Consider the following 22,563-nt stretch of genomic DNA (forward strand, 5'->3'; position numbering starts at 1 on the left):
GATGCTCAACCAGGAACAGCCTCAACAACAAGGGTACCATCCAAGACTCGCCTTTGTTCATAAAATCTTGAAATAGAATTGCCACATGTCTACACTGTTGCTCACCACCGTCAACCAAGTATCCTGATATTAATAACTACTTTCCCACTTCGGAAATCCCCCAACCCCCCGAAGAAGGGCTATCAGCCAACAACCGACTCCCCCAGAAAGAGCCCCGGCAACGCAAACCCCGGGTCCGGGAAATTCTGCAGAAAGCTATCAAAGTACGCCCCATACTCCGTCTCCGACAGGGCGGAACAGCCCTCCAGAAGCGCAGAAATCTCAGGTGTCTGAACCTCGAGACTCTCACTTTGAAAATGACCCGTAGAACCGCTGGGTAGTAGCGTATCCCCATCAGCATTACCCGCATGATCGAGATCATGGTGATACTCCGGGGCTTGATTTCCAGGGTCGAGTGCGCCCCCACCACCACCACCACCACCACCACCATCCACGGGGGCAACCCGCTCCAGCCGCTCCAGCGCATTCCTCCCCAAATGCGCCATAACAGCGGCAAGCCACCACGTCTTCGCTGCTGCCTGCAGTGCCCCATGAAACAGATCGAGCTGCTCGAGCGCCAGAGCCCGCGCGCTGGGTAATCTCGCTTCCTTGAGGTGGCTGTACGTCACGGAGAAGGCGAGCGCGATCGTGTACGCGGATAGCGCGATGGGCGGGGTTTGGGAATGTCGGGGTCGGGGTCGGTGTCGACGGACGAGGGCCGCCACGCTGTGCAGGGCCTGGCTCTGCTGGATCTGCGTGGAACGGGAGCGGGAGCGGCCTTGTAGGCCTTGGGAGTGTGTGGAGAGGAGGATCACGGCGTGGTGGTAGAGTTCCAGTTGTTCTGTTCAAGGGTTAGGAATGGGTGAATTGGGGGGGTTGAGGGTTCGGTGGAGTTGGGTTGGACTCGATGCTAATTACCAAGGAGTTCGGGGTCGGTGGCCCAGCCATCGGACTGCGAGACGAGTTCCTCGAAGGTGCAGAGCTCCGGGCCCTGTTCGCAGCTGTCACTGCAACTGCAACTGGTAGTCCGTGTCCGGACAGGCCGGTACGATCGGATCACCCGGCCGAGGTGCTCGGCGATGCGCAACCAGATGCGGAACGCTGGTGCGAATATGGGGATGGGGAGAGACAGCACGTCGCGCACCTCCTGGTCCATGTCGTAGTCGTGGATCAGCAGCGGGCGGCCGTTGACGGCGGCGTTCCATCGGTCTAGACTCCAGAGGCACCAGAATAGCGTTCCAGTTCTGGGTGGTGTCGTCGCGGTAGCTTTTCGTCCCACCCGCGGGGCGAGGTGCAGGCCCAGCGTGTGGGCGTGGTGGACGGCCTGGGATAATGCCAGGGAGGCCTCGTCGCATCCGTGGGGGCCCCAGGCGTGCAACGACAGAAGGGCGAGGATCTGGATGGTTAGGATCCTGCGCTCGTGCTGCTTGGGCATGTTCCTTGTGATGTCGGCGTGGAGGAGTCGGGCGAAGGTTTCGAGGGTTAGGAGGGTTGGGGTGGGGTTGAGGGAGAGGAAAGGCGCGGCGCGGGGGTCTTTGGAGGCGGTTAGGCAGATGGATTGGAGGAGGGCGGCGGGGAGGGTGTTGGTCGCGAACTGGGAGCGGGTTTCTTCTTCGTCGAGGAGGGGGAGGAAGGGGTGCAGGCGGTGGAAGTAGATGTCGATCAAGGCTTCTTGCTGTGGTTTTGGGGGTAGCACGGGGACAGTTCTTGTTATGAATTCATTCGCTGTGTGTCCGTGAGGCTGTGACTCTGATATCGGAGGGGAGAAGCATTCGTTATGTAATGACGCTCCCACGTCCCCCATCTGAGATTGACCCTCCAGGTGTCTTGATCTGGGGTCATCCAACAGAGTGACAACAGGGTTAGTGTCGCATGCGAATTGATCGGGGTCTGTGTTCCCTCTGCTGGTCATCGATCCTGGCGTTGATGGGACGGAGGGGGACATATGTGAGGGCTGTCGTTGTTCGGTTCTGTGCTGTGACGACGAGACATGAGGGCTCTCTTGCACCTCTCGCTCTAGGTCAGATAACACCTGTGCAGATCGTACAATGCGTCGGGATTGATGGTGAAAACATCGCTTCTATTCCCGTCATCAGTGCTGATTGTCCACCAAGCAATGAGAGTACAGGCAAAGCACCTTCTTCTGACGGCAGGAGGCACAAGCGTGCCGTAGATGCTCGCGTGAGATGTTTCGGCCATCATGTCCGATCAAGAACTTCAGCTGCATGATGAAGACCTTCTGAAGTTGAGATGTTGGGGCTGCGGTGAAGGGATGTTGTTGGGCTGTCGGAGATGAGCGGGAGCCCGGTTTGACTGACAGGCGCGGAGGCGAGTTTCCGGAAGTGGAAATTGGGTTCCGGGCGTGGGCTCGCATCTGACCGAGGCTTGGAGATCTCCCTAATTTCAGCCTTGGCCGTCCAAGCGAGACCAGTTTCTCCGCTCCAATTTTTGATTACGTGGTCTTGGCATGCATACTTGGCAAGCTATCTTGACATCTCGTGGTTGGAGTTGGTTCTTGGAGACTGGAGCGACTGCGGGAGGAAGGGGATCATGAACCAAGAGTCAGCCCTAAGTTGACCTACGATTTCTACGCTACAGTGTCTCGGCGCCAGGGATGTGCCCCTATTCTATATTATCTCTTCTGCGTTAACGCGTCTTTTGTAGAAAGTCATGCTCATTGCGTTGCTCGGCTATCCTCCTTCTCACAGTTAGAAAGCCCCTGTGTGGGATTTAAATCTTGTCATACATTTCCCTCCAGCGATGAGACTCGGATTACTCGGAGTTCTCGTCGCCATCGCCCACGCGGTCGAAGTAGGCCTGATCTTCCCTCGGAACGAAACGTATTCGCCGGCTGACTGGCTCCCCATTGTCTTTGCAGTCCAGAGCCCGCAGGACGCCGAACTTCTCAACCTACGCATCTCCTACAGCCTCCGCCACGGCAATGACGCCAATAACTCCATCACTCCTTTAACCCACGATCTGCGCTGGGCCAATCTCTCCAGCAGTGCAGACCCGAACGTTGCATGTCACTATCTCCCGACGCTCAACAACACGGGCTACTGGTCGGTGGACTGGTGGCTCCGCTGGGAAAGCTGCGATGAGGAGGCGACAGCCAAGGACGAGGGCCACGAGGGCGTCCTCCAGCACTACTACTCTTGGGCGCAATCCTTCATTACCTCGGCACGATCAATGTGACCGACACGGCCCTGCATTTGCCTCCGGACGTCAGCTCCGCTGGCCGCGACTCTTGCGTCGTGACGGCCAACTCGACGGCCACACCGGACCCCTGTCGCATCGCCATCGACAAGGACACCGCGGCGGGTATGGCAGCCGTCCAGCACCAGCGGCTCTGCGACGGTCTGAATGCGCCCGATGATTGTTCCAAGGGGGCGAATGGCGCGCCGCAGCGGTCGGCGGTAATTGGTGGATCGTGCTTACTGGCTGCTTTGGGAGTAATAGGGTTCGCGCTCTTGTAGATGGCTCCGTGAGGAACTCGCGCCAAGCAAGTCTTACAAATAGCCACCTCTCTGAGGTACTCAACTTCAGCCAGCCCTTACCTAATCTTACCTTGAAGTTGAAAGGCTTAGTGAAAATTCAGGCTCTCAGTACAGGCAAGACAGGCAAATCACCAGCTGGTTTGGTGACCTCGATCATTATGCATTATTGGACCATCATATTTCACGCTTGTAGAGTGGAAATAATTCACTTGACAGTGTAAGACTCGAGATCATCCCATGTGCCCTATGCCTAGCACAACCGAGACTCAGATTACGGTGTCGTTTCTACTTCACCCTCCAAGCAAATCTGGTCATTAAGGTGACCTTAACCAAGGGTCTTCCAAGAGCTCTCTTGCCGAAAACCTCTCCTCGGGCTTCCATTGGAGCATCTTGCGCAAGAACCGGAGGAAAAGTAGCCGTGGTTCACCCTCCAGATTTCCTTCGAGCGTTTCTAACGATCTAGAAGGGATTTCGATTGCTCCCTTCCAGTTCCCTACTTGATTATCAGCAAAACACTGTGGGAAGGCTAAGATTCATATATACCTTCGTCATCGAAGAACTCGGTCGCATAGACACTATTCTGCGTCATTTTTTTGGTGGTGGCCCCATAACAGCAATTATTTCAGCGATGTGATGGGCATCAGAGCTTTTCTTGTCCGAATCACGCCCGTGGAACAAATGTCCTTGTTCGAAGAGATCCCACGTCTATACAGGTTATTAGCAATGGAGATTGCCCACTACTCATTTTAAGAGGTCCGAAGAATTGAACACGTACCAGCCATCCGGCATTCTAAATACCAACCTTCCCGTTCCAAGGCATTCGCAGTATCACCTCGGGAGCTCTGTAAATATATGGCTGGATATCACCATGGTAGGTATCTGACCCACGGCGAGCCTGACCAAAATCACACAGCGTAGAACGACCATGTTGCGTAGTCCTCCTGAGTTTTCGAGAAGCATAGATGACTCGATCGCCGACGGACTTCCGCGGGCTAGGACCAGACTTCTCCTCTTCTTCGAAATCGGCTAAGATCGAAGGGTCTCCGATGGCCATCATGATGTTCTTTTCTTGAATATCTGAGACAGCTCGGTTAGACTTTCGGGAGTAGGATAGAGAGGACTCATACCTGTATGGACGATTCCAGCGTCTGTGTGAAGGTAATCAAGGGCAAGCAGGAGATGTATTAGGGTCAACTTGACTATACTTTCGGGGAGTACCTTGGCTCTGAGCTGAGCGCGGAAGTCATAGAGACTTATCCCCAAGGTGGGATGAACAAGACATCCAAAATTGCCCTCTTCAGAAGTAATCTGGAAGCTATCCAGCGCTTTGCGGAAAAGCTTAGCACCAGCATGATCTGTTGTGCCGAGTGTGTTCAAGTGACGATAGGTCTCTACCTCTCTTTGGCCTTCTGCCGAATTGCGCTCGAAGACCTTCAGGGTGATATAATCATGCATCCTAGGGACTGGTGATTTGGCTTTTACATCGCTACTTGGTTGAGAGGTAAGCTGACTGTAGGTCTCTGCACAGCCACACGGTTGAATATCCACCGTAGCCCAATTTACCAATCACCTGATACCTTGATTGGGAATACCTCGCCGATTTTCACCGAATAGAACTCATCCGGAGTACCATGGCAGTGTCTCTTCCTCGAGCTTCTTGGTTGCGTCGAGAAGTGGATAGCATAATTGTGAGCAAGCGCGTACTGGTGATGCAGGGCGTTGAAACACGGGGCGCCGAGGGAAAAAGTGCCTAGAGATTCGGGGTGACAGGCGAGATATTGAAGCCCCAGTAAGAAGCATGGTGAGGAAGATCCGCCAGGCGAGCAGAAGGAACGCCTCTTGATGCTGAAAGGTGGGCGTGAAGATGTAGGGAGTCTAGCTGAATGATGGTCATCGTAGGCACAGTCACATGATCTGCGGCCCAGTCGGGAACACCTTCTGTTACCAGTCCACCCCATATATTATCTACATAATTTAGTCCAGGCAAATTCCTGCTCTCCCATTCCGCCAAGAGGCATGGAAGGAAGTTGGGGAGTCCTCGGAGGGTAGGTGTTTCTTATGACGGTATCTGGGGGGGGTCAATAAAGGGCGATGATAACAATACCCCTGACGGCGTATGGGGGCGGCTATCCCCAGAGGCAAGCTAAAATATTAACCACAACAGGGCATTCACAGCTGCTACTAGGAGTAGGTGGGTTGCTTTACAAACGATATATCTCCACTATTTCCTCGCCATTATTCTCGAAAGCCCACCCAAACAGTGTCCGGCGATCAGGGTCATCCTCCGTCTCGAAGTCAGCGCACTGGTGTAGCAGTAGCAGCAGCAGTAGCAGCAAGAGTGGCAGCAACAGCCGCTTCAACACTGGTCATGATCATTCTTTGCAGCCAGCCGTAGCAGTCTCTGGCTCAAGCTGTCGTGACAGTCTGAATCGGCGCATCTCTCAAGCAGCAACATCGACGCTATCTCATGATAATCTCGTGTGCAGCGTTATGAAGCACTGTCAACGTTATAGATCTTTCACGAGATCTGCGCCAGGGTTACTGCTCTTGAACAAGCTGCCTCGGAAAACATCCAAGCAGAGATTCAGTGCGTCGTCCATCGTCATGCCGAAAGTTACAATATCCGCCAGCAGTAGCAACCCTACAGATATCATGGATTCCAATTGAAGGAATGATCGCCTTTCTATCACCGGGACCTTTTGGACAGAACAGCTTGTGCCTCGTGGTTCCTGGCCAAGTATAATATTGGTCTGATTCTAGAAACCATTGGCCAGTGCCCAACTGTCTCAAGAAGATGAGTCATGAATTCAGCTATGTGAGGCTATCGACATGGGTGCGACGGGCGGTGAGCAGCATCCTGGCCAGGTGAGGTCGAATGGCCGCTGGCAGATTGAGAGACTATGTCGTCGGTGTGGCCAGATTCACTTCATCTAGAATGCACTATGACGCAGATTGTCTCGGCTCCAGCTCAATTAATGACTTAAAAAGGGAAACACTTCGCACATCGTGTCCTGCCTATGTCTACCCCTCTGTTTATCGAGGCTCTATATAATCGCCAATCGCAGAAATGGCTTTCACATCAGACAACCGCATATCTTCTTTGAGGGAGCAGTTAAAGTCTCCGCCCAAAGCTTCCAAACAAATCCTTGGAACGCACATGACGAATGATCAATGCAAAGCTATCGATTTTGATCTCTGGATCGACTGTACGAAGGTAGTAGGAATCAGATCAGGGCAACTCGTGACGACCAATGCAAGTGGCTGTCGGGCATGGGAGAAGTCCACCGATCAGGACGGCTCCATATTTGAGGAGATAGTAGCTGGCTGGCTGCGTGAAAGTCCAACTGGAACAAGGTATGCTCACCTAGCCCAGTCCTATATTTCTTCTAAAACTAATCCCCAGCTTGGTTCCAGCTGGACGCTTCACAAATAAGCATTCTTCCCTGATGGTAGTTCCACGGCATTCAAATCTCATATCGAACGTCTAGCACGCGGCATCGCCTACGGCGGGTCTGTCGAGGTGGTGTTTCACAGGACATCCGCAGAGCCAGACGCCATGCCCGAGCAACACGACGTGCAAATTTGAGCAGAGTGGAGCTTCGAGTGTCCTTTCACTGCTGCCGATCAGATCTGGAACCAGGCGGTGATGAACGCAATGGTTGATCGGAAGAAGGATAGGGTCTCTCCAAGTCAAGACCTTAGGCCAGCTCATGGGATGTCTTCTTTCCGGACAGCTATTAGACAAGGTGGTATGTCTCGGGTTGTGTTGCGGGAGCAGGATGCGATGGGGTGAAGCATTCAGTCAGGCAATATTCGCAGTGGGGCTGTGATGGGTCAGCGTAAGAGTGTCTCTATAATTAAAATTCCACTGAAAGAATTGCTGTCACTGTTATGGACTATTTATTTGGCAATGATATTGCAGTGCTTTATTCGGTATTATAAGTCGGCCGCTTGTTTAACTTCGACCACTAACTCCAGCTTCACACCTTTGATGATTTGACGCAGACTCGTAGATGAGATTTATCTAGTGCAAAATGGGCGATCCAGCGAAGGACCCAGGCTAGGGAAGATAGGGTTGAGTATACGTGGGCTCGGAAGCGGAAAAAAAAAAGAAAAAAGATTATGCGACACCTGTGAGATTCGAACTCACGCGGGCGAACCCACTGGCTTAGCAGGCCAGCACCTTAACCACTCGGTCAAAGTGTCCATTGTTGATATTGTTGTCATGATTGTACATAAGTATCAAGCAATTAAGCAACGCAAAGGGATTTTGAGAATATCAGCCGAGTGAACAGACAATCATGTAAATCTTGGGGAAATACTCCGACTCGAGCCGCCAAATAGCCTCAATAAGATGTGCCAGTAAGGCCAACTCATTAACCTCATGCGTGTCATACGACTGACAAAATGCGTGGACACCCATCGAGTAGACTGCAGCAAGCAGGGAGTTATCCGGGGTTAGGTACGACAAGTCCGCGGACTTAGTGAGTACTGTAACTATTCCCACGGCCTCATTGCAGCGCTATCCCCGGAGCGTGATATTCAAAAGGCAGAAAGATCTGCTGATATTCTGATTCTTGTCATTCATCATCAACATCACCATCCTCACATTCATCATGACAACCACCAGACTCACCTGGCTCATAACCGGCTGCTCCTCCGGCTTCGGCCTCTCGCTGGCCCGCGCCGCCCAAGCCGGCGGACATCGAGTCATCGCGACCTCCCGCAATCCCTCGCGAATCCCCGACCTCGTTACTGAGATCGAGTCTGCAGGCGGGAAATGGGTCCAGCTGGACGTGGACAGTCGCACAAGCGGCGACGTCATCACCGAGCTCGAACACAGCGGGGACCACATCGACATTCTGGTCAACAACGCCGGCTACTGCATTTACGCCCCGGTCGAGATCTTCGCCGAGGGGGAGGTGCGAGCACAGATGGAGACCATGTACTTCGGCCCCTTGCGTCTCATCCGGGCCGTGCTGCCCCATATGCGTCGGCGCAAGTCGGGCGTGATCGTCAACATGAGCAGCGGGGCCTCGCTGGACGGCACCCCCACCATGGGGGTGTACGCGGGCGCAAAGGCGGGACTGGATGGTATGTACTATAACTTTGCGAGGAGGATGCTGCTTCGTCGAGGTGCATTTGCTAAATGTGGTTTCTGGTCAGCACTTACCAAGATCCTGGCTAAGGAGGTCGCTCCGTTCAATATCCGCACCTTGACGGTGGTGCTCGGGACTTTCAACACGAATATGCCGAACTCGGTGGTTCTGGAAAAGTTGCCCCTGCCGGAGAATTATAAGGGAACGGTGGTGGAACATATCCAGAGAATACTGGTAGACGGGAAGCTCAAACCGAACGGTGACAAGGACAAGGCCATGCAGGCTTTGTATGAGGTTATTGTCGGTGAGGGGGTTGGGGAAAGCCATCAGAATGAGAAGCTTCTGCCTCTAGGTAGTGATATGACTCCTCGGGTGCGAGGTGTCCAAGATTATCTCGGTCATGCTTTGGAGATCTTCGGCTCGGTGACCAATAGTGTTGGCGTTGATGGAGAGTAGATGGTCAAGCGCTTGGTGTGGGAGTAACGGAATTCCAGCAGTGGGATGTAATCCACATCCATGTGTCATGATGATAGTAATGCCTTGTGTAGAGGTTATATCCAAAGAGATATTAAAGCTGTCAGGTTATTTCTCATATTACTTTCAAAGCAAGGCGGAATCATTGCATGAGTGAAATTCGGGGCTCCGACCCCAATTAGGCAAGTCCGCTCACCAGCAGACAGTATAAGAAAAACAAATGAAACCAACCCAGTGGGCTTCAGAACAAGAAATTCTCCATGCTGACTGAGAAAGTATCACTCTGATAATTCAGTTAATAGACTCTTCGTTCAAATCCAATAATGCTTCGCACGCAGAAAGCACGTTATGACCTTAGGTATGTCGGTCGCACCGCGTCAGTCCATCGAGTACTGCCCTAACAGCACCTTCGAGTAGACTGGATAAGTCATGCATCTTCCTTCCAACAAGTCACTTTACTGGAAGCATGCCCTCCGCGACAGGGAAATTCTTCCTTTCCCTGCCTGAAGCCATATGGGCCAAAACCATCAAAGTCAGACTTGTCGGTCGGTTAAAAATGTAAAACATTTTTCTCCCAACCTCAACTCTAGCCGCTGTTTTTGTTTTCTAACCTCGTTTGCTTGTGAAGAAAACGAAACAATGAAATGATCACCGAAGACCGAGAACTCATCACCTACAAGGAAGAACAAGGGCTCGTCTCGTCCAAAACACACAGCTCCTTCCAAATCCCAGCGGGGAAATATGAATTTTTATTTGACATTCCGATCCCGAGCGATCTCTTTGAGACATCCGTCGGCCCCGATCACAACTACCATACATATCAGATCGAAGCCATCGTTGAGCGCCGAGTATGGAGAGATATTGTCGTGTCGCAAGTCCTGAGTATCTACAAGCTCCCTGAAGTGGAGCTATGTCCGCTGTCCGCGGAATCTCCACTGGTAACGCCCCATCTCCCTTTCCATATGCAAGTCTCACTAGGCTAAAAGAGCCCTATACAGACGATTGGAGGCGAATCAGCTCAGAATATCGAATACTGCATCTCGATCCCCAGCCCGACCATCCCCTTCGGGTCCATCTTCTCCGTGGACATGGGATTCCAGGCGCCATCCAAGGACGTCGACCTCTCAGCCCTAACATTAGAGGTGATCGAAAGCCACCACATCCGTCTGAATGCGACCGCCGCACAAGCAGCGCTGAATATCCTGTCCGTCAGCGCTTCGAGGACCCACTCCCTGTTCAAAGAAACACAGTCACCCGTTGGGGGAAGTGGATCCGTCAGTTGCACCGGCACGGAGTGGGCTGTGAGCTCGCGAGTGGCGCTGCCGCGGAGCGTGAGCCTGTGCTCGCAGAGCGTGCGGACGAAGATGGTCACGATCGACCATGCTTTCGAGGTCCGCGCGGAGTTTCGGGATCGGAACGGGCGGTTGTTCGATACGGTATGTTTGTCTCCTCTGGTGAGAACGAGAGCAAAGAGGTTGACAATGGTAGTAGATTGCGATCAGTATCCCGTTTTCCATCTACATGACTCCTCGGGTTATAGGGCCGGATGGGAGCATTTGCGAAAAGGTTCTGGAGTACGGTACGTGTCCGCCTCCACCGTATGAGAGGCACACGAGTCATGCTAGACTTCTGGATCCCAGTGAAGTGATGGACGACTCAGGGCAATGCACACTGTCCGTAGCAGACAGGATATTAGATGGTCAGGTGCAGCATCAATCTCAGCTTTTAGGGTTGGCAGCACCTTGCTACGAGCTAGCCACCGGCTGCGATCCGCCTGTCTACGCTCTGTGCTGAGCATAAAGCAATTCTCCAATTTAAACCCAAACTATATACCTCATGTCACTTCCACATAACTCAATAAACGAGACCCATCCTCGACCCCGCACATCCCACCATCCAACCCCTTACCAAAGAAATAAACCTCTCTCACTCCCCAATCTCCTTCCCTGAAGCGAGGACCGTCCCAAAAACGTCCCCAATCTCATACAGCGCGACATCCACCAGCGTGTCCGCCTCGACACCAGGAATCGCCCGATCGCCCACCGCCTCCTTCACAACCAACACCTCATACCCGAGCTCATGGCCCGCGCGGGCCGTCGTCGACACACAAACATGCGCCATATACCCGACGAGCACGATCTTTTTGCCCACCGCCCCCAGCCCCGCCAGGTGCTCGTGCAACTTCGTCTGCGCAAAGCAGCTGGGGAAATGCTTGAAGATGACCTTCTCGCCGGGGCGGGGTTGCAGCTCCTCGAATTCCTCGGCGAGCGGGGTGTCCGGCGTGAAGAGCGGGGCGCCCGCGGGCGTGCGGTGCAAAACGTGGACGATGTTCTGCTGGGCGCCGGCGGCGCGGTACCGGGCGAGGAGGTCGGCGATGGCGGCGCGGGATTGGGCCACGTTGTGCACTTGCAGCTTGCCGATGGCGTATTCGTTCTGCGCGTCGATGATGATGAGGGTGGAGTCGTGGAGGGTGGCGGTTGAGGGCGGGAGGTTGATGTGTTCGCGGAAGGAGAGGGGGGACATTTTTGTTGCTTGGGTTTGGGTTGAGAAGATGTATGAGTGGTGAATGACTTAAGGTGATGAAGATTGATGGAGAAGAGCTGGATACAGTGCTACGATTGTTGCGATGTGGTGGAGGGGTGAGGAGATATTTATTGTACAGTCCTGTAAACAAGAGGGGCTCGCATCTTGGCGGGGCTGGCTTGGGGCCGGGGCCCGGAGGGGAAAAGCCGAGGTGACTTGACACTCACCCCATCCTCTCATTTGTCAGGGGTTGTTCTCGATCACGTCATCAAAAAGTCAGCAGCGGTGGGATGGAAGAGTTATCCGGTGGGATGGACAGTAAAGAATGCTGTGTGTGTTGGGTCAGCCGGTGGGATGAGATACTAGTAGCTATCAAGCTACAGACATGATTATCAGATTGTGGGGTACAATTGACTCTATTCTCCTTTCAAATGTTCTTTCCCTCTGATTAACACCCTTCCAACTCAACCCCTTGTTTGCGGCACAGTATTGTTTAGAAGAGCATAGACTGTGCAGTAACTTACAGGATGGACGACTGCGGAAACCCACGGATCTCATACCCGGCAGCACTAAGCCCTAATCCCAGGAGACCCATCGATCAGGACAGTAGCTTTAGATTACTTACTCCCTTGTACTCTTTCTGTTCAAGAACTGGTGGTCTCTTCCATTGTCTGAGAGAAACAAGTCTCCTCCAGAATTGCTCATACCTTTCCGCAAAATTCGCTCTTGAAGTCCTCATTCTCTTCGCCACTATCCAGCTCAGATCGGAATCCATCTGCTTACCCACTCGACGGCGCTTTCCCGAAGCATCCGCACACAATCCTTTCTGCACAGTGCGTAGGTCATCCATGTCCCGTCATTTGCAACTATACGAGCTGGTCAAAAGGCCCAACATCCCCATTTTACCCTACACAAACGCAAGCAATCCAATCTTGCCCAATCTCCCAGAGGTATTCTGTTCTCCAGTGCAGTTCCAAAGTGACACATTGACCCCTCCCCCTTCCCCTCCAATTTTCAACCCACCAGACCCCCGGGGCATGGTCTACGGTTCCCCCATGCCGTCACCACCCGAACTTCACCACAGCGGAAGTGTTCCCCCGCTCGAGACAAGCGAACCAGAGAACCCGAAAATCTGGACCGATTTGGAGTCCAAGATACTGCAGCTCGTGTTTCTCTTAGGGGCGTGAACGAGAGAGGGGGATCTTCTCTCCTCCCCGGACGGGGGGTCTTGGACTAGGTGTTTCTTCTGTGGTACATGGACATCGTTTGGGAACCAGACAATTGCCATTTAGAACTTGACTTCTAGGTGACTGCGGAATTTAGAAGGTCGATCCGAAATTCTCGTGTTTTGCGATGCGCATCACCGTAAAAAGCACATATTGGAAGCTGTGGGGGCAGGTCTGGGTGGTCCCGAGGAGAGATCTTTCAAAGTACAAGACTCATTGGCATGACGGCGGGGATAACCCCGGGGACCCCGGGGCAAGGGACGTCATCCAACTTGAGTAAAACTGTGAGCAACAGCATACCCTGGGACGCAGTGTTGAGGATGATCGCCCAAAAACCCACTCCCGGCAGGACCCGGTCGGTGGGCGCCGTGGTGGCCCCAGCCCAGCGGGTGTCACTGGATCCATTACTGGTACCCTCGGCCAGCAATCTGACTGGCAACCACTAAATGCCCCCAGTGGAGGTACATACCCAGACTCCGGAGAAGGCGGAGATGTCGTGACAAATGCTTACCCATGTCACTGGCCTCTTGACGTTCCCTGGTGCTTGCTGACGTCTGATGAAGAGACGGATTGACACTCGTAAAGCTTCCATAGATGCTCGATACAGGGATACACACAACAAGAGGAAGATTTGAAGTTGGAAAGTGATTAAGTAGTTTAGATGGTTGAATTATTCTGAAGGATCTGAGCCCCACTAATGATACATTAATTCTAATTGTTGTAACCCAAACGCCGTGGATCTAACGCTTTTTTAGATTCCAACCGGTGAAATGTAGAATCCCAAACTCCAAGAACGACCGATGCCCTGAACCACGCAAAAAGAAATTCGCAACAAAGGTATAATAATGATTAAAAAGCATAGAGAGAAGGTTCAAAGATTATCAGCATAGGATAGCTTCTAGAGCTTCAACGTCGCCCCCAGCATTGCGCACGGCATTCAGCGCGGCCTCACTCAACTTGCGCCGTCGGTCGCGGGCTTCTTGTTCTCGTCGCGCCTTCGTCTTCGAGCTGCCGCTGGGAGCCACACCGGTAAGAATCTTCTTGCTGTCGTTGGCAGTGAAGTTCACGAAGGAGACGGTGACGGCCTTGCCGCGGGGACTGCCCGAGCTGGTGACTTTCGTAGCTGGTTTGGGAGCGCTCATGGAATTGCCTGATAGTTTGCGGCCGTTGCTATGACGGCGAGGGGTTTTGATGCCTCCTTGACATTGTACAATCGGTCTGCCTGTCGGAGGCGATCCGCTTCCCGGGGACAACGATGGGGAGCGTGAGGTACTTTGTAGTTGCGGTGTGGTGAAGGACGACGATTCCACGGACTGCTGGATGCTAGAGGAGCCGTGACTGTATGAGCGGCTTTGTTCGCCGCTGGCAGTGGATTGCATGCCAGATGGCGGGTATGAGTGACTTTGTGGTTGAGAGAGGTCGAATGAGGAGGGATCCAACTGGATCATGAGACCTCCCTGTAGCATGTCTTGTTGATTTGTAGAGCTTTGAGTCGGCCGCTGAGGGCAAGGCGAAGCGATAAGTTGTTGGTAGGAGGGTTGCCGCGGGGCGGTCCGGGACGTCATCGGTGACCACCACGTCTGAGAATCGTGGGTCTGCAATTCGGGGGTGTACGGCAAGCTAGAGGCAAGAGAGTCGGATTGCCACGAGGACATTGATTGAGGGTCGGACGACAGCGGGGAAGAGAAGATGTGGTCGGCGGAAGGCGGGCTTGATGTGCTCAGCGTGGAGCTGTTCGATTGACTCAGGAAACGTTGTTGTTGTCTTGCCAATGCGCCAGCCGATGGGGAAGGCATTGTGATGGCAGGAGATTGAGTGAACATGCTGGGCTCATAGTGGGTAGACATTTCTGGTTCCCGAGGCAGCACTTCTGCTGAGCGCGCCATAGGCATACCGACCTGATCGGCAGCCATGTTTTCTTGTTGAACGAGGATGTCGGATGGTGGTGGTGACAAAGGTAACTGAGCTTCGGAGCTACGGAAGGCGAAATCCTGGAATCGCTGTGCCCATGCTTCGGGGTAGGCCATCCTGCTTCGTTGGATTTGAGATGAGCGCGTTAAGCTGGGCGAAAAGCTTTGCTTGCGTAGTAAAGCGCGACGGTCATTGGAATCACGATGACGGCGGATCGACTTGGGAGTGACAAGCGCACTCTTAACTTTGCGATTGGGCGTAGCCGGAGGAGTGGACGGGGACGTGCGGGTGTCTGCGGTATAGGCGACTGAGGGAGCTTCAAGAGTGATGCTGAGATCTGAGACTGCCGAGGGGTGGATGGTGTCCTCTAAAGAGAAATGATGGCCTTGGCCTGCAGATACATCGGTGTCCTGTGCCAGACACCAGAAGTCCCGGCTCCACGACTGCACGGATGGATGCTGTTGCTTGGATGTGGGGATGGTAGGTGAGAGGTCGCCACAGTCGCTTGACAATGAATCCAGTTGAAATAGTTGGTCAAGATCGCCGGGGAATGAAACGTCTTTGTTGCCATCGACACAAGAGGTGTCCACATTGACGTACTGGTTGAATAAATCATTGAAAGTGTGATCCAAAGGTTGGGCGAACATTGTGTCGAGTCAAGTCGGAGAAACCCCTTCCGTTTGCGGAAATCGAGGTCAGGGAAGCTGCCAGATGGACCCAATAAACCCGCTGGAACGATTAGATTTTGACTGACAATTAAGCTCAGCGGGAGGGAAGAGTCTGGAGCAAGAAGGAAAGCCCCGGATAAGGTGCCGATAAGCTGTTCAGAATGGCTGGTATGTATGTATGTGGTGTTTGGTTGGGTTTGGTAGGTAGGGTTTGGCAAAAAAAGTCGAAGTGAGTGAAGCTGGATGTTTGGTAGAATGTTTGAGCTGTAGGCACGGTTTGACAAACTGACAATCAAAGAAAACAGTGCACAGGATGCAAAGAAAACAAAGCTATCAAACAACAGAGCAATGCTCCTATTTGAATTGTCGCGATGGCCTCCAGCCTCTGGGTTTCTGCATACATTCCTCGAGATCTAAAGATGGGTGAGGAATGTGGCCTCAGCAAATGGGCACAGGATGGACTGCACCTCACTCTGGCCCACCCACCATGATTGACTGGACAAACAGACCCACGGCTTGCGCACCTCCTGTCACTGCCAATCATTGTGCCCAGAGACCCTGGTGGCTGGAGGCCTCTCCATTTAGTGCCAGGGCTCGGGTTCCCCAATGGCCACCCGCTGGAATGCTACCCTGACTATACCAGAAACAGCTTCCACGTAGATCAGCTGCGCAATCATAGGTCCCAGTGCGAGGGTGACAAATCCGCTTTCTATTGTTTGGTAGAAGTTTGTATTGGTTCCAAGTAAGTGGGCTCAAATGATGGGTGACATAATGGACACTGAATGGCTTAAGGGGTGTGTGGACAGCCAGCTAAGTACAGTACCTAGAGATGACCAAGTGACGGAAAAAATACATCCAGTCTAAGCGTCATGGGGATTCTCCTTCCCTATAGAGTAGCTCCTCAACTGTGTCAGAATCATATTACGCTAACACCTCGTCTTGACTGCAAGCTTGCACCATGCTTTGCTCATCCGTCATTCGTAGATGCCAAAGAGCCAGGAAGGTTTCGGGCACTGGCATGTTGCGGCTGGGAAGAATGCGAGCCCCCAGCAACAATGCATGAACCACACAAACTTTCAGCTGCTTATGGTAATTGACAATCTAGAGCCATGATGGCCTCAGGCCTAAGTAGAGATGAGTACTGACGTGAGGTTTCTAATTTAATCCTCAATGCATCTGAGTCACGTGCCCTGAGCTCCCTGTGGTGCAGCCTCCTCCACCCATAGACAATCCTACCGTAGATCAGAGATTCAATTTTGGATTGAAGAGATCCATTTGAATACGCTTGGTTTTAGAACGTCATGCTTCGAAACGCAACGTGAGCCACGCGACGAACGGGATTGAGCATGCAATAATCGAACATGGAATCGAACTCTAAATGTAGCGCCACGACAGTTTCTTTATTCTCCATCTTGGCTAAACCAAAATGATTCGTCAGGTGAAGGAGATCTTCAGCCCTCATAAGCTGAGGAAGTTCATTCAAACATCCGTGGGGGCAATGTTTTCTCTTTGTCTGTTGTCAAATCTCTTTCCATGCCTCCGTACCATCCGCTCCGTACCATCCAATTTACGGTTGACTCTTTCCCTTCTCATGCGCTAGGGGACTTACAATAGCGGCCCCAATGCCCCATAGCGCGGGTACCACTGTTTGCCCGGTCACTTCACTCACTTTCCCCACGGCAGGTCTCTGTTCCGTCTTCCGTCGCCTACTCCACAATCGATGAAACCCTGAACTCGGGATGGACCCCAGCTTCGAGGCAGGCACAGATGACACCTAGTGTCACGCGGTCAGGCATTTATTTCGATGCTTACCCACCGTGAGCTCTATTGTACCCATTCCAAGGTCCAGGTGTCCTCAGTTCTAGCATGGCAAGTTGACAAAGACGAGCATGGATGCATACTCGAGTTGTGCCACTAATACTGATCACTCGCACAAAGGTCTTATGGAGGGGCGACTCCAGAGGACCAATGCTCTTTTATGGTATGGCCTCTACATCGTAGTCTCTTTTCCGAGACTTCATGCTTGTCCATGATACGGGGATTGTTATAAGTCAAAAAAAAAAAAAAAAAAACGGGATTGACACGCACACTACGCAGCCGCTCATCACTGATACCTGAACCGAGAAGGCCCTTCTAGATTCGATCATCGTCACAAATCTTGACAAAGATCTCATCGTTTTCTGTAACCAGGACATTGCATCTCCCTGCTCAAGCTTTGCACAGCATCGTTGAACACAAGCTCATTGAAAATGGTTACAAAAATATTAGAATAGCGTACTTACTCTCAATCTAACTACTCTAGTCGCCATTAGCGCTACCGTTCGCTATGCAGGGACTCAATCGGATAAACCCTCAACCCCAGGGTCATGAAGCTCTGGCGTGCGGCGAGAGGAGTAGATAACAAAAGTCATGCCGGGCAGTACAATAGGAGCCCCATGCCGCAGAGGATCCTGCCATGGCTCATCAGAGAAGAAAAACGATCAAAACGATTAGATTCGACATTTCAACAATGCATGGAAAACATATACAGGGCATTAATCTTGTCTATCGACAGAGACATTTTTGGTTCAGGTACCAGGGCTGTTTTTATATATTTATAGTTAAGCTGTGTTGGTTACGCGATATAAGGAATCCTCTATCTGGTGGCGCAGATCTCATGAATGACTCGATCGAAGCCTGTACGTGCCAGCACGGGCTCCACCACAAACTGTCCCCACAAGTCGATCAGCCATCTATCTTTGACTACGTGAAGTGTGAGCTTGCCTTCGAGCTCGCACTTACAAATAACGTGGAACTGACTATACTCATCACAGGCTACTTCCGTATAAAACTGAGCATAACTGCCCGACAGTATACAGCCAAAGAACGGGCCCGCCTCCGGGCGAGCGAGCCGCTCATTGAAGAATTTGAGCTCCAGTTTCTCCTCATAGAATTCCCAGTCCGTAGCCTCCGGATCGCCCGCTTCACATATCTTGAAAGTGAAGAAGTATCCATGTGGAGGACGAGGGCCTCCATTGAGCAAATTGGTATACATGGTGGAGTTGGTCATCTTGCTTGTTGCGTCTGGGGCGGATATCATAGAAGGGAATCACTCGGAACATGTTTGATGAACTGCACACTTAGACAAGAGAGGATGGTTTGTGCGTGGTCTTTATAGTCTAGAAAAGTTTCGTTCTAAGCCTCTGACAGAGAGTAACCCGCCTGTTCTCTTTTGTTTGGAGAAGGAGATCTCAATTCTTCCTCAACTCTGTTCCCGGGCAAGCGGGTGGGTTCCTGGGATTCGTCACTCCCCGAGGCCCAGTTGCCAGTCCATCCGGGAGATATCATCGAGGTATTTGTGATCCATGAGAAAAGTTCCACTAACTGCAATGGCGCTCGTGCATGGTGGTGCCTTGCTTTAGAGATGGTTCAATGTTGTCGCAGCCGGTTTGAGGTTTCTCTTATCTAAGAAGTAGATGGTTCTCGAACGAGATGCGTATCACTTAGCACCACGTCATGCTGTCATGTTCCAATGGAAGCAGTCCTTGAAGGTGCAAATAGAATCCCCATGGCTTTACCCTATACCTTGGTATCAAATGTGAATGGATTCTGCAAGCTTCTATCTATCTCATTGCGTCATCGGTGGACAAGATGGTGAGGTTATTCCATGGCTGGAACCGATCCTCCCCGCACCAACCCCAATTACCTCCTCTGGATGACAGTCGTCCAGAATGTGGCTGCGCCAATCCTTGCTACGAGTTTCGACGATACGAGAATCTGTCATGGGATAATCGGGAAGGTACGTATATAGGTAGCAGGGATGTATGAGATGTGGTGTCAGGAATCAGACTATATCGTACGACTGGGGAAAATTCCGGTGGTCCTCCACGTTGCCGCTGCAGTGTGCCCCTGCCCTGTCAGGGCTGGGTGTTATCTGGCTGGCAAGTGTGACAGCTGAGCTGAGTTGCCGAGGTGGAAAAATGTGGAAAAGTGGAAGAGTGGAAGAGTGGAAGGAGGGAGAAAGGCTTCTGGACGGGTCTGGCCCGGCCCAGGAGGAAAGTTGATGCGGGGTGGCAACTTGAAAGGTCACGGGGTCTCCAAAAGTGCCTGACCCACTCGGCCCGAAAGAGGAAATTTCGAGGTGGCTCTCCCTTCCTTCCTCATCATCCACTCACTCCTTCAGTTCCTGATCGGATCAGCCAACAACGCATCAATCATGCCATGGTTCTCTCGCATACTGCTTATGGATCGCCATCAGGGGGGTGTTCATCAATGGCTCCAGCAATGAGCATTGTTTCCATCTTTTAGCAGCACACAGCACACAGCACACAACCCCCATGGTGCCAGGTGCAGCAGCTCCCATTCCTCCGGCGGGCACTGCGGGCAACTGGCTGGCAGTCTCCCATCACCGCCTTTTCGGACTCCTCAGTGCACAATTTAAGGTTAGCCGTCTCCAGTAAAGTCCGGATGCGTGGCGGCAGACTAAGCTCACTAATTGCCGCTAACAGGCCTGCGTGACCTCTCCGGATTTCATATCTGTCAATATATCCATGCCTATTTTTGCACTCCCGAGAAAGATTAGGAAGTCCCGGGAATCATCACTGAGAAGCTGGTGGAAACATCGCCTATCTCAGTATGCCTGTCTGACTGACTGTTCTCTCTCTCTCTCTCTCTCCCCCCCACCCGTGCCCGGTGGAGCAATGGCCTGCAGCTACCTACTGCAATTCGCGTCCCATCCTTTTTGCCAACTCACCGTTGCCCCCAGAGGCAGCGGCAATAGCGACTTGGATGGAGTAAGCAGTTTACCAACCACATTGCTGATTGACAGTATCGGTGTCGACGGATTGAATTTATCACAGTTAGTATTTTTAGGTCGTCTGATCGTCGGCGCAGAGATTTCTGGAGCTGCCGAATGGGGTCGCTAAACGGCGGTTCTGCCCCTGATTGCGGCCTGTGTTTGGCCCCTTCCGAGCCCGTGGTGGGCCCCGTCTCGATAATCAATCGGTAGTTCCATCCTTTCTTATAAGTACCAGCTCGCCTCCTCCACTCGCTCCCATGAATTGACCCTCCATCTCTTTGCATTGTTGTTTCTCTCCTTTTCACACACCCATACAATTCGCATCACCATGGCCTTCGACTGCTACTGTGCCATTTGTGGTGTTGGGTTCTGTGGCATGCACATTGAACCCCCGTCGGAGGAGGCGCTGGAACGCCGCCGCCGATGGATCGAGAAGCGCTGTCGGGCCCTCCAGGCTGGGGAAAATCTCGCTCAGCTGCCACGCGATAGCGAAGAAGACGCGAATCCTGTTCGCAGTTACGACCCCCGCATTGTTGCGTGGGAGAACATCTCTTGGCTCTACAAAGCACACTGTCTCGGTATGAACCAGAACGCTACTGCGGGCTCGGCCAAGGCATTTCTCTCGGATGAAGGATATTACGCAGATGTTGGGGAGCTGGTTGTAAAGACTGGCTCCAACTCGAGCCGATCCAGCCAGAAAGTCTACTCGTGCTATGGCCAAGGCTCGGACGAGGCGCCTGGCCCCGTCCTTCCCTTCCACTGGTGCTGCTTCGAAATTCTCACTCACGCCCTTACCGGCTCCACGGACACCAAGAAGGTCAACCTGGACGTTCTCTACAATGTCATGAGTCCTCTTTGCAACATGAAGAGCTCCGCGTTGGATTTGAGCTATGGAGAGGATATTCAGCGCGCTCAAGGGCGCTATTGGGAGTGTATCCCAGGCGTAGAGGTAAGAGAATTTTCTAGTCTTCGTATTCCAATTATCCCACTAATTGTCTTCTCCATAGTACTGCGCAACCCACCCGACGGACACCCCCGCACTCCCTGCATATATTCACACAAACATGGAATCGAACAGCAAGCTTAAAATCGCCTCTGCTGACATTGACCTTCGTGAACGATGCCCCGCCAGTCCGTTCGGCAAACTCCCAGTCGAGCTCGTACATCAGATTTGCATGTTCCTCCCTGGCGACGACTTGAAATCTCTTGCTCGGGCCTCTTTGAGCGTTCACCTCGTTACTCAAGACAATCTTTTCTGGAAAAAATTCATGCAGTGGGACATGCCTTGGTTCTGGGAGCTGCAGGCCAGCAAAGGACAAAAGCTGAATGACGAGGTCAACTACAAGCAGCTGTATCTTTGGCTGGACAAAATGACCACCGCGCGGTACGGAATGGACGATGCGAACCTCATTGGGGTCGCAAACCGTCGACGTATCTGGGCCGTGTGCGAGGAGCTTGCAGATCGGTACCACAAGGGCTTGGCTCAAGCCCCTGCCGTCCCCATCGCATGTGCCAGTGGCTGAAATATGCCTACAATTGGGCAAGGTGCTCAGTACAACATTATGCACATACCTCGACCCTCTGCGACAACAACTCATCGGACTCGCATGCTGCTGCAGTGCGCCACCAGCGTGTCCTGCAGCACCTCCTGCAGCATGATCATTCTTTGAAGTCGCGCATACCGCTCGATGAGCTTTTGGCGGCAATCTGAGAAGATTTGCAACCTAATCTCACCCCCACAACCGACGAGCCGGTTTTCCACTCAGACTCAACGCCTTTAGCCACCGCTGGAGTACAGCCAAACGCGACCGGGAAGACGTGCCGTCGGGCACCGACACCACACATTATAATCTCACTCATAGACGACTGCATATATCGACATTTGGTTGGATTCTTCTGCATGCATGCTAGACATTTTGCATTTTTTTTGGGCACGAACGTCACGAATTATAGAATATACCATTTGACTATCACTTGGAATATTTTGTCCAGTGATCCGCACCTTCAAAGAGCCTTCTCCTTCGTAAAAAAAAGAAAAAAGCAAATTGATCAAGTAAATGGAGCCGCCTTCCTAGCAAGTGTAAGATCGCGTACAAGCAAATCCACCGAGCCATGTAGCAGCGTACTGTTTGCCATCAGTTGCCATCAGAGTCTTCGGCGGCGGAGTGGCGACTCCGGAGTGACTCAGGAAGGAATCTTTGCGCTTTGTTGGACTCCCGGCTGAATCCAAGCGGCGAGCGCCTCACCGCCTATCCGCTTCTCCATGTTGATCGCAATTGAAATCGGAGGTTTGACACTCGAAAGGCAAGGATCAACACTATTCAGCTTATACACTTGCACTTGCTGATT

General features: G+C 52.4%; 13 protein-coding genes and 1 non-coding gene across 14 annotated transcripts; 8 read left to right on the plus strand and 6 right to left on the minus strand.

The window, feature by feature from the left end:
* Positions 1-182: 182 nt before the first annotated feature.
* On the minus strand, positions 183-2,378 carry BO72DRAFT_439547 (fungal specific transcription factor domain-containing protein; the record flags this gene model as incomplete). Its single annotated transcript, XM_040943419.1, has 3 exons — positions 2,177-2,378; positions 958-2,119; positions 183-880 (listed from the first exon to the last, which is right to left on the minus strand). The coding sequence occupies exons 1-3, from the start codon at positions 2,264-2,266 to the stop codon at positions 183-185; spliced, it is 1,950 nt and encodes a 649-aa protein (XP_040796546.1). The 5' UTR covers positions 2,267-2,378.
* A 205-nt stretch (positions 2,379-2,583) lies between these two features.
* BO72DRAFT_531839 (uncharacterized protein) lies at positions 2,584-3,515 on the plus strand (the record flags this gene model as incomplete). Its single annotated transcript, XM_040950402.1, has 2 exons — positions 2,584-3,230; positions 3,269-3,515. Exons 1-2 carry the CDS (start codon positions 2,800-2,802, stop codon positions 3,513-3,515), a joined length of 678 nt encoding a protein of 225 aa, XP_040796547.1. The 5' UTR covers positions 2,584-2,799.
* Positions 3,516-3,761: 246 nt separating this feature from the next.
* On the minus strand, positions 3,762-5,336 carry BO72DRAFT_480935 (kinase-like protein; the record flags this gene model as incomplete). Its single annotated transcript, XM_040947661.1, has 8 exons — positions 3,762-4,029; positions 4,080-4,116; positions 4,149-4,241; positions 4,312-4,326; positions 4,369-4,613; positions 4,664-4,992; positions 5,048-5,113; positions 5,167-5,336. 8 exons carry the CDS (start codon positions 5,334-5,336, stop codon positions 3,851-3,853), a joined length of 1,134 nt encoding a protein of 377 aa, XP_040796548.1. The 3' UTR covers positions 3,762-3,850.
* Positions 5,337-5,558: 222 nt separating this feature from the next.
* Positions 5,559-6,241, plus strand: BO72DRAFT_272223 (uncharacterized protein). Its single transcript, XM_040940212.1, has one exon. The coding sequence runs from the start codon at positions 5,628-5,630 to the stop codon at positions 6,201-6,203; it is 576 nt and encodes a 191-aa protein (XP_040796549.1). The 5' UTR covers positions 5,559-5,627; the 3' UTR covers positions 6,204-6,241.
* A 43-nt stretch (positions 6,242-6,284) lies between these two features.
* Positions 6,285-7,379, plus strand: BO72DRAFT_480936 (uncharacterized protein; the record flags this gene model as incomplete). The annotated part of the gene is made up of 4 exons (XM_040947662.1): positions 6,285-6,890; positions 6,990-7,110; positions 7,141-7,285; positions 7,315-7,379. Exons 1-4 carry the CDS (start codon positions 6,604-6,606, stop codon positions 7,377-7,379), a joined length of 618 nt encoding a protein of 205 aa, XP_040796550.1. The 5' UTR covers positions 6,285-6,603.
* Positions 7,380-7,661: 282 nt separating this feature from the next.
* Positions 7,662-7,742, minus strand: BO72DRAFT_t285. Its single transcript has one exon. It is a non-coding gene; the product is annotated as a tRNA-Ser (tRNA).
* A 410-nt stretch (positions 7,743-8,152) lies between these two features.
* Positions 8,153-9,091, plus strand: BO72DRAFT_489723 (SDR family oxidoreductase; the record flags this gene model as incomplete). The annotated part of the gene is made up of 2 exons (XM_040948108.1): positions 8,153-8,630; positions 8,703-9,091. 2 exons carry the CDS (start codon positions 8,153-8,155, stop codon positions 9,089-9,091), a joined length of 867 nt encoding a protein of 288 aa, XP_040796551.1.
* A 415-nt stretch (positions 9,092-9,506) lies between these two features.
* On the plus strand, positions 9,507-10,903 carry BO72DRAFT_520786 (uncharacterized protein; the record flags this gene model as incomplete). The annotated part of the gene is made up of 4 exons (XM_040949728.1): positions 9,507-9,667; positions 9,738-10,047; positions 10,108-10,545; positions 10,601-10,903. Coding segments are annotated over 4 exons (1,212 nt in total), but the record flags the coding sequence as incomplete, so codon positions are not given.
* Position 10,904: 1 nt separating this feature from the next.
* On the minus strand, positions 10,905-11,744 carry BO72DRAFT_452614 (putative isochorismatase family hydrolase). The gene has a single exon (XM_040945765.1). It carries the CDS (start codon positions 11,630-11,632, stop codon positions 11,036-11,038), a length of 597 nt encoding a protein of 198 aa, XP_040796553.1. The 5' UTR covers positions 11,633-11,744; the 3' UTR covers positions 10,905-11,035.
* Positions 11,745-13,057: 1,313 nt separating this feature from the next.
* BO72DRAFT_500931 (uncharacterized protein) lies at positions 13,058-13,450 on the minus strand (the record flags this gene model as incomplete). Its single annotated transcript, XM_040948933.1, has 2 exons — positions 13,058-13,300; positions 13,370-13,450. The coding sequence occupies 2 exons, from the start codon at positions 13,448-13,450 to the stop codon at positions 13,058-13,060; spliced, it is 324 nt and encodes a 107-aa protein (XP_040796554.1).
* A 154-nt stretch (positions 13,451-13,604) lies between these two features.
* Positions 13,605-15,740, minus strand: wetA (developmental regulatory protein WetA). The gene has a single exon (XM_040945766.1). The coding sequence runs from the start codon at positions 15,414-15,416 to the stop codon at positions 13,740-13,742; it is 1,677 nt and encodes a 558-aa protein (XP_040796555.1). The 5' UTR covers positions 15,417-15,740; the 3' UTR covers positions 13,605-13,739.
* Positions 15,741-18,051: 2,311 nt separating this feature from the next.
* On the plus strand, positions 18,052-18,831 carry BO72DRAFT_272257 (uncharacterized protein). Its single transcript, XM_040940213.1, has one exon. It carries the CDS (start codon positions 18,094-18,096, stop codon positions 18,592-18,594), a length of 501 nt encoding a protein of 166 aa, XP_040796556.1. The 5' UTR covers positions 18,052-18,093; the 3' UTR covers positions 18,595-18,831.
* A 713-nt stretch (positions 18,832-19,544) lies between these two features.
* Positions 19,545-20,428, plus strand: BO72DRAFT_272270 (uncharacterized protein). Its single transcript, XM_040940214.1, has 3 exons — positions 19,545-19,858; positions 19,925-20,209; positions 20,276-20,428. Exons 1-3 carry the CDS (start codon positions 19,754-19,756, stop codon positions 20,339-20,341), a joined length of 456 nt encoding a protein of 151 aa, XP_040796557.1. The 5' UTR covers positions 19,545-19,753; the 3' UTR covers positions 20,342-20,428.
* BO72DRAFT_272275 (F-box domain protein) lies at positions 20,403-21,963 on the plus strand. Its single transcript, XM_040940215.1, has 2 exons — positions 20,403-21,163; positions 21,222-21,963. Exons 1-2 carry the CDS (start codon positions 20,543-20,545, stop codon positions 21,735-21,737), a joined length of 1,137 nt encoding a protein of 378 aa, XP_040796558.1. The 5' UTR covers positions 20,403-20,542; the 3' UTR covers positions 21,738-21,963.
* The last annotated feature ends 600 nt before the right edge of the window (positions 21,964-22,563 follow it).

This window comes from Aspergillus fijiensis (assembly GCF_003184825.1).
Source record: "Aspergillus fijiensis CBS 313.89 unplaced genomic scaffold BO72scaffold_74, whole genome shotgun sequence".
In the NCBI taxonomy this organism is placed as follows: domain Eukaryota; kingdom Fungi; phylum Ascomycota; class Eurotiomycetes; order Eurotiales; family Aspergillaceae; genus Aspergillus; species Aspergillus fijiensis.

What these genes read in the sequence shown, in the direction of transcription:
- BO72DRAFT_272223 (XM_040940212.1), top strand. Translation starts at nt 5,628, where the DNA reads ATGATAACAATACCCCTGACGGCGTATGGGGGCGGCTATCCCCAGAGG.
- BO72DRAFT_452614 (XM_040945765.1), bottom strand. Translation starts at nt 11,632, where the DNA reads ATGTCCCCCCTCTCCTTCCGCGAACACATCAACCTCCCGCCCTCAACC.
- wetA (XM_040945766.1), bottom strand. Translation starts at nt 15,416, where the DNA reads ATGTTCGCCCAACCTTTGGATCACACTTTCAATGATTTATTCAACCAG.
- BO72DRAFT_272257 (XM_040940213.1), top strand. Translation starts at nt 18,094, where the DNA reads ATGAATGACTCGATCGAAGCCTGTACGTGCCAGCACGGGCTCCACCAC.
- BO72DRAFT_272270 (XM_040940214.1), top strand. Translation starts at nt 19,754, where the DNA reads ATGGTGCCAGGTGCAGCAGCTCCCATTCCTCCGGCGGGCACTGCGGGC. An exon ending in TCCTCAGTGCACAATTTAAG is followed by an intron (nt 19,859 to 19,924) that starts GTTAGCCGTCTC and finishes TGCCGCTAACAG; the next exon opens with GCCTGCGTGACCTCTCCGGA. An exon ending in GCAATAGCGACTTGGATGGA is followed by an intron (nt 20,210 to 20,275) that starts GTAAGCAGTTTA and finishes AATTTATCACAG; the next exon opens with TTAGTATTTTTAGGTCGTCT.
- BO72DRAFT_272275 (XM_040940215.1), top strand. Translation starts at nt 20,543, where the DNA reads ATGGCCTTCGACTGCTACTGTGCCATTTGTGGTGTTGGGTTCTGTGGC. An exon ending in AGTGTATCCCAGGCGTAGAG is followed by an intron (nt 21,164 to 21,221) that starts GTAAGAGAATTT and finishes TCTTCTCCATAG; the next exon opens with TACTGCGCAACCCACCCGAC.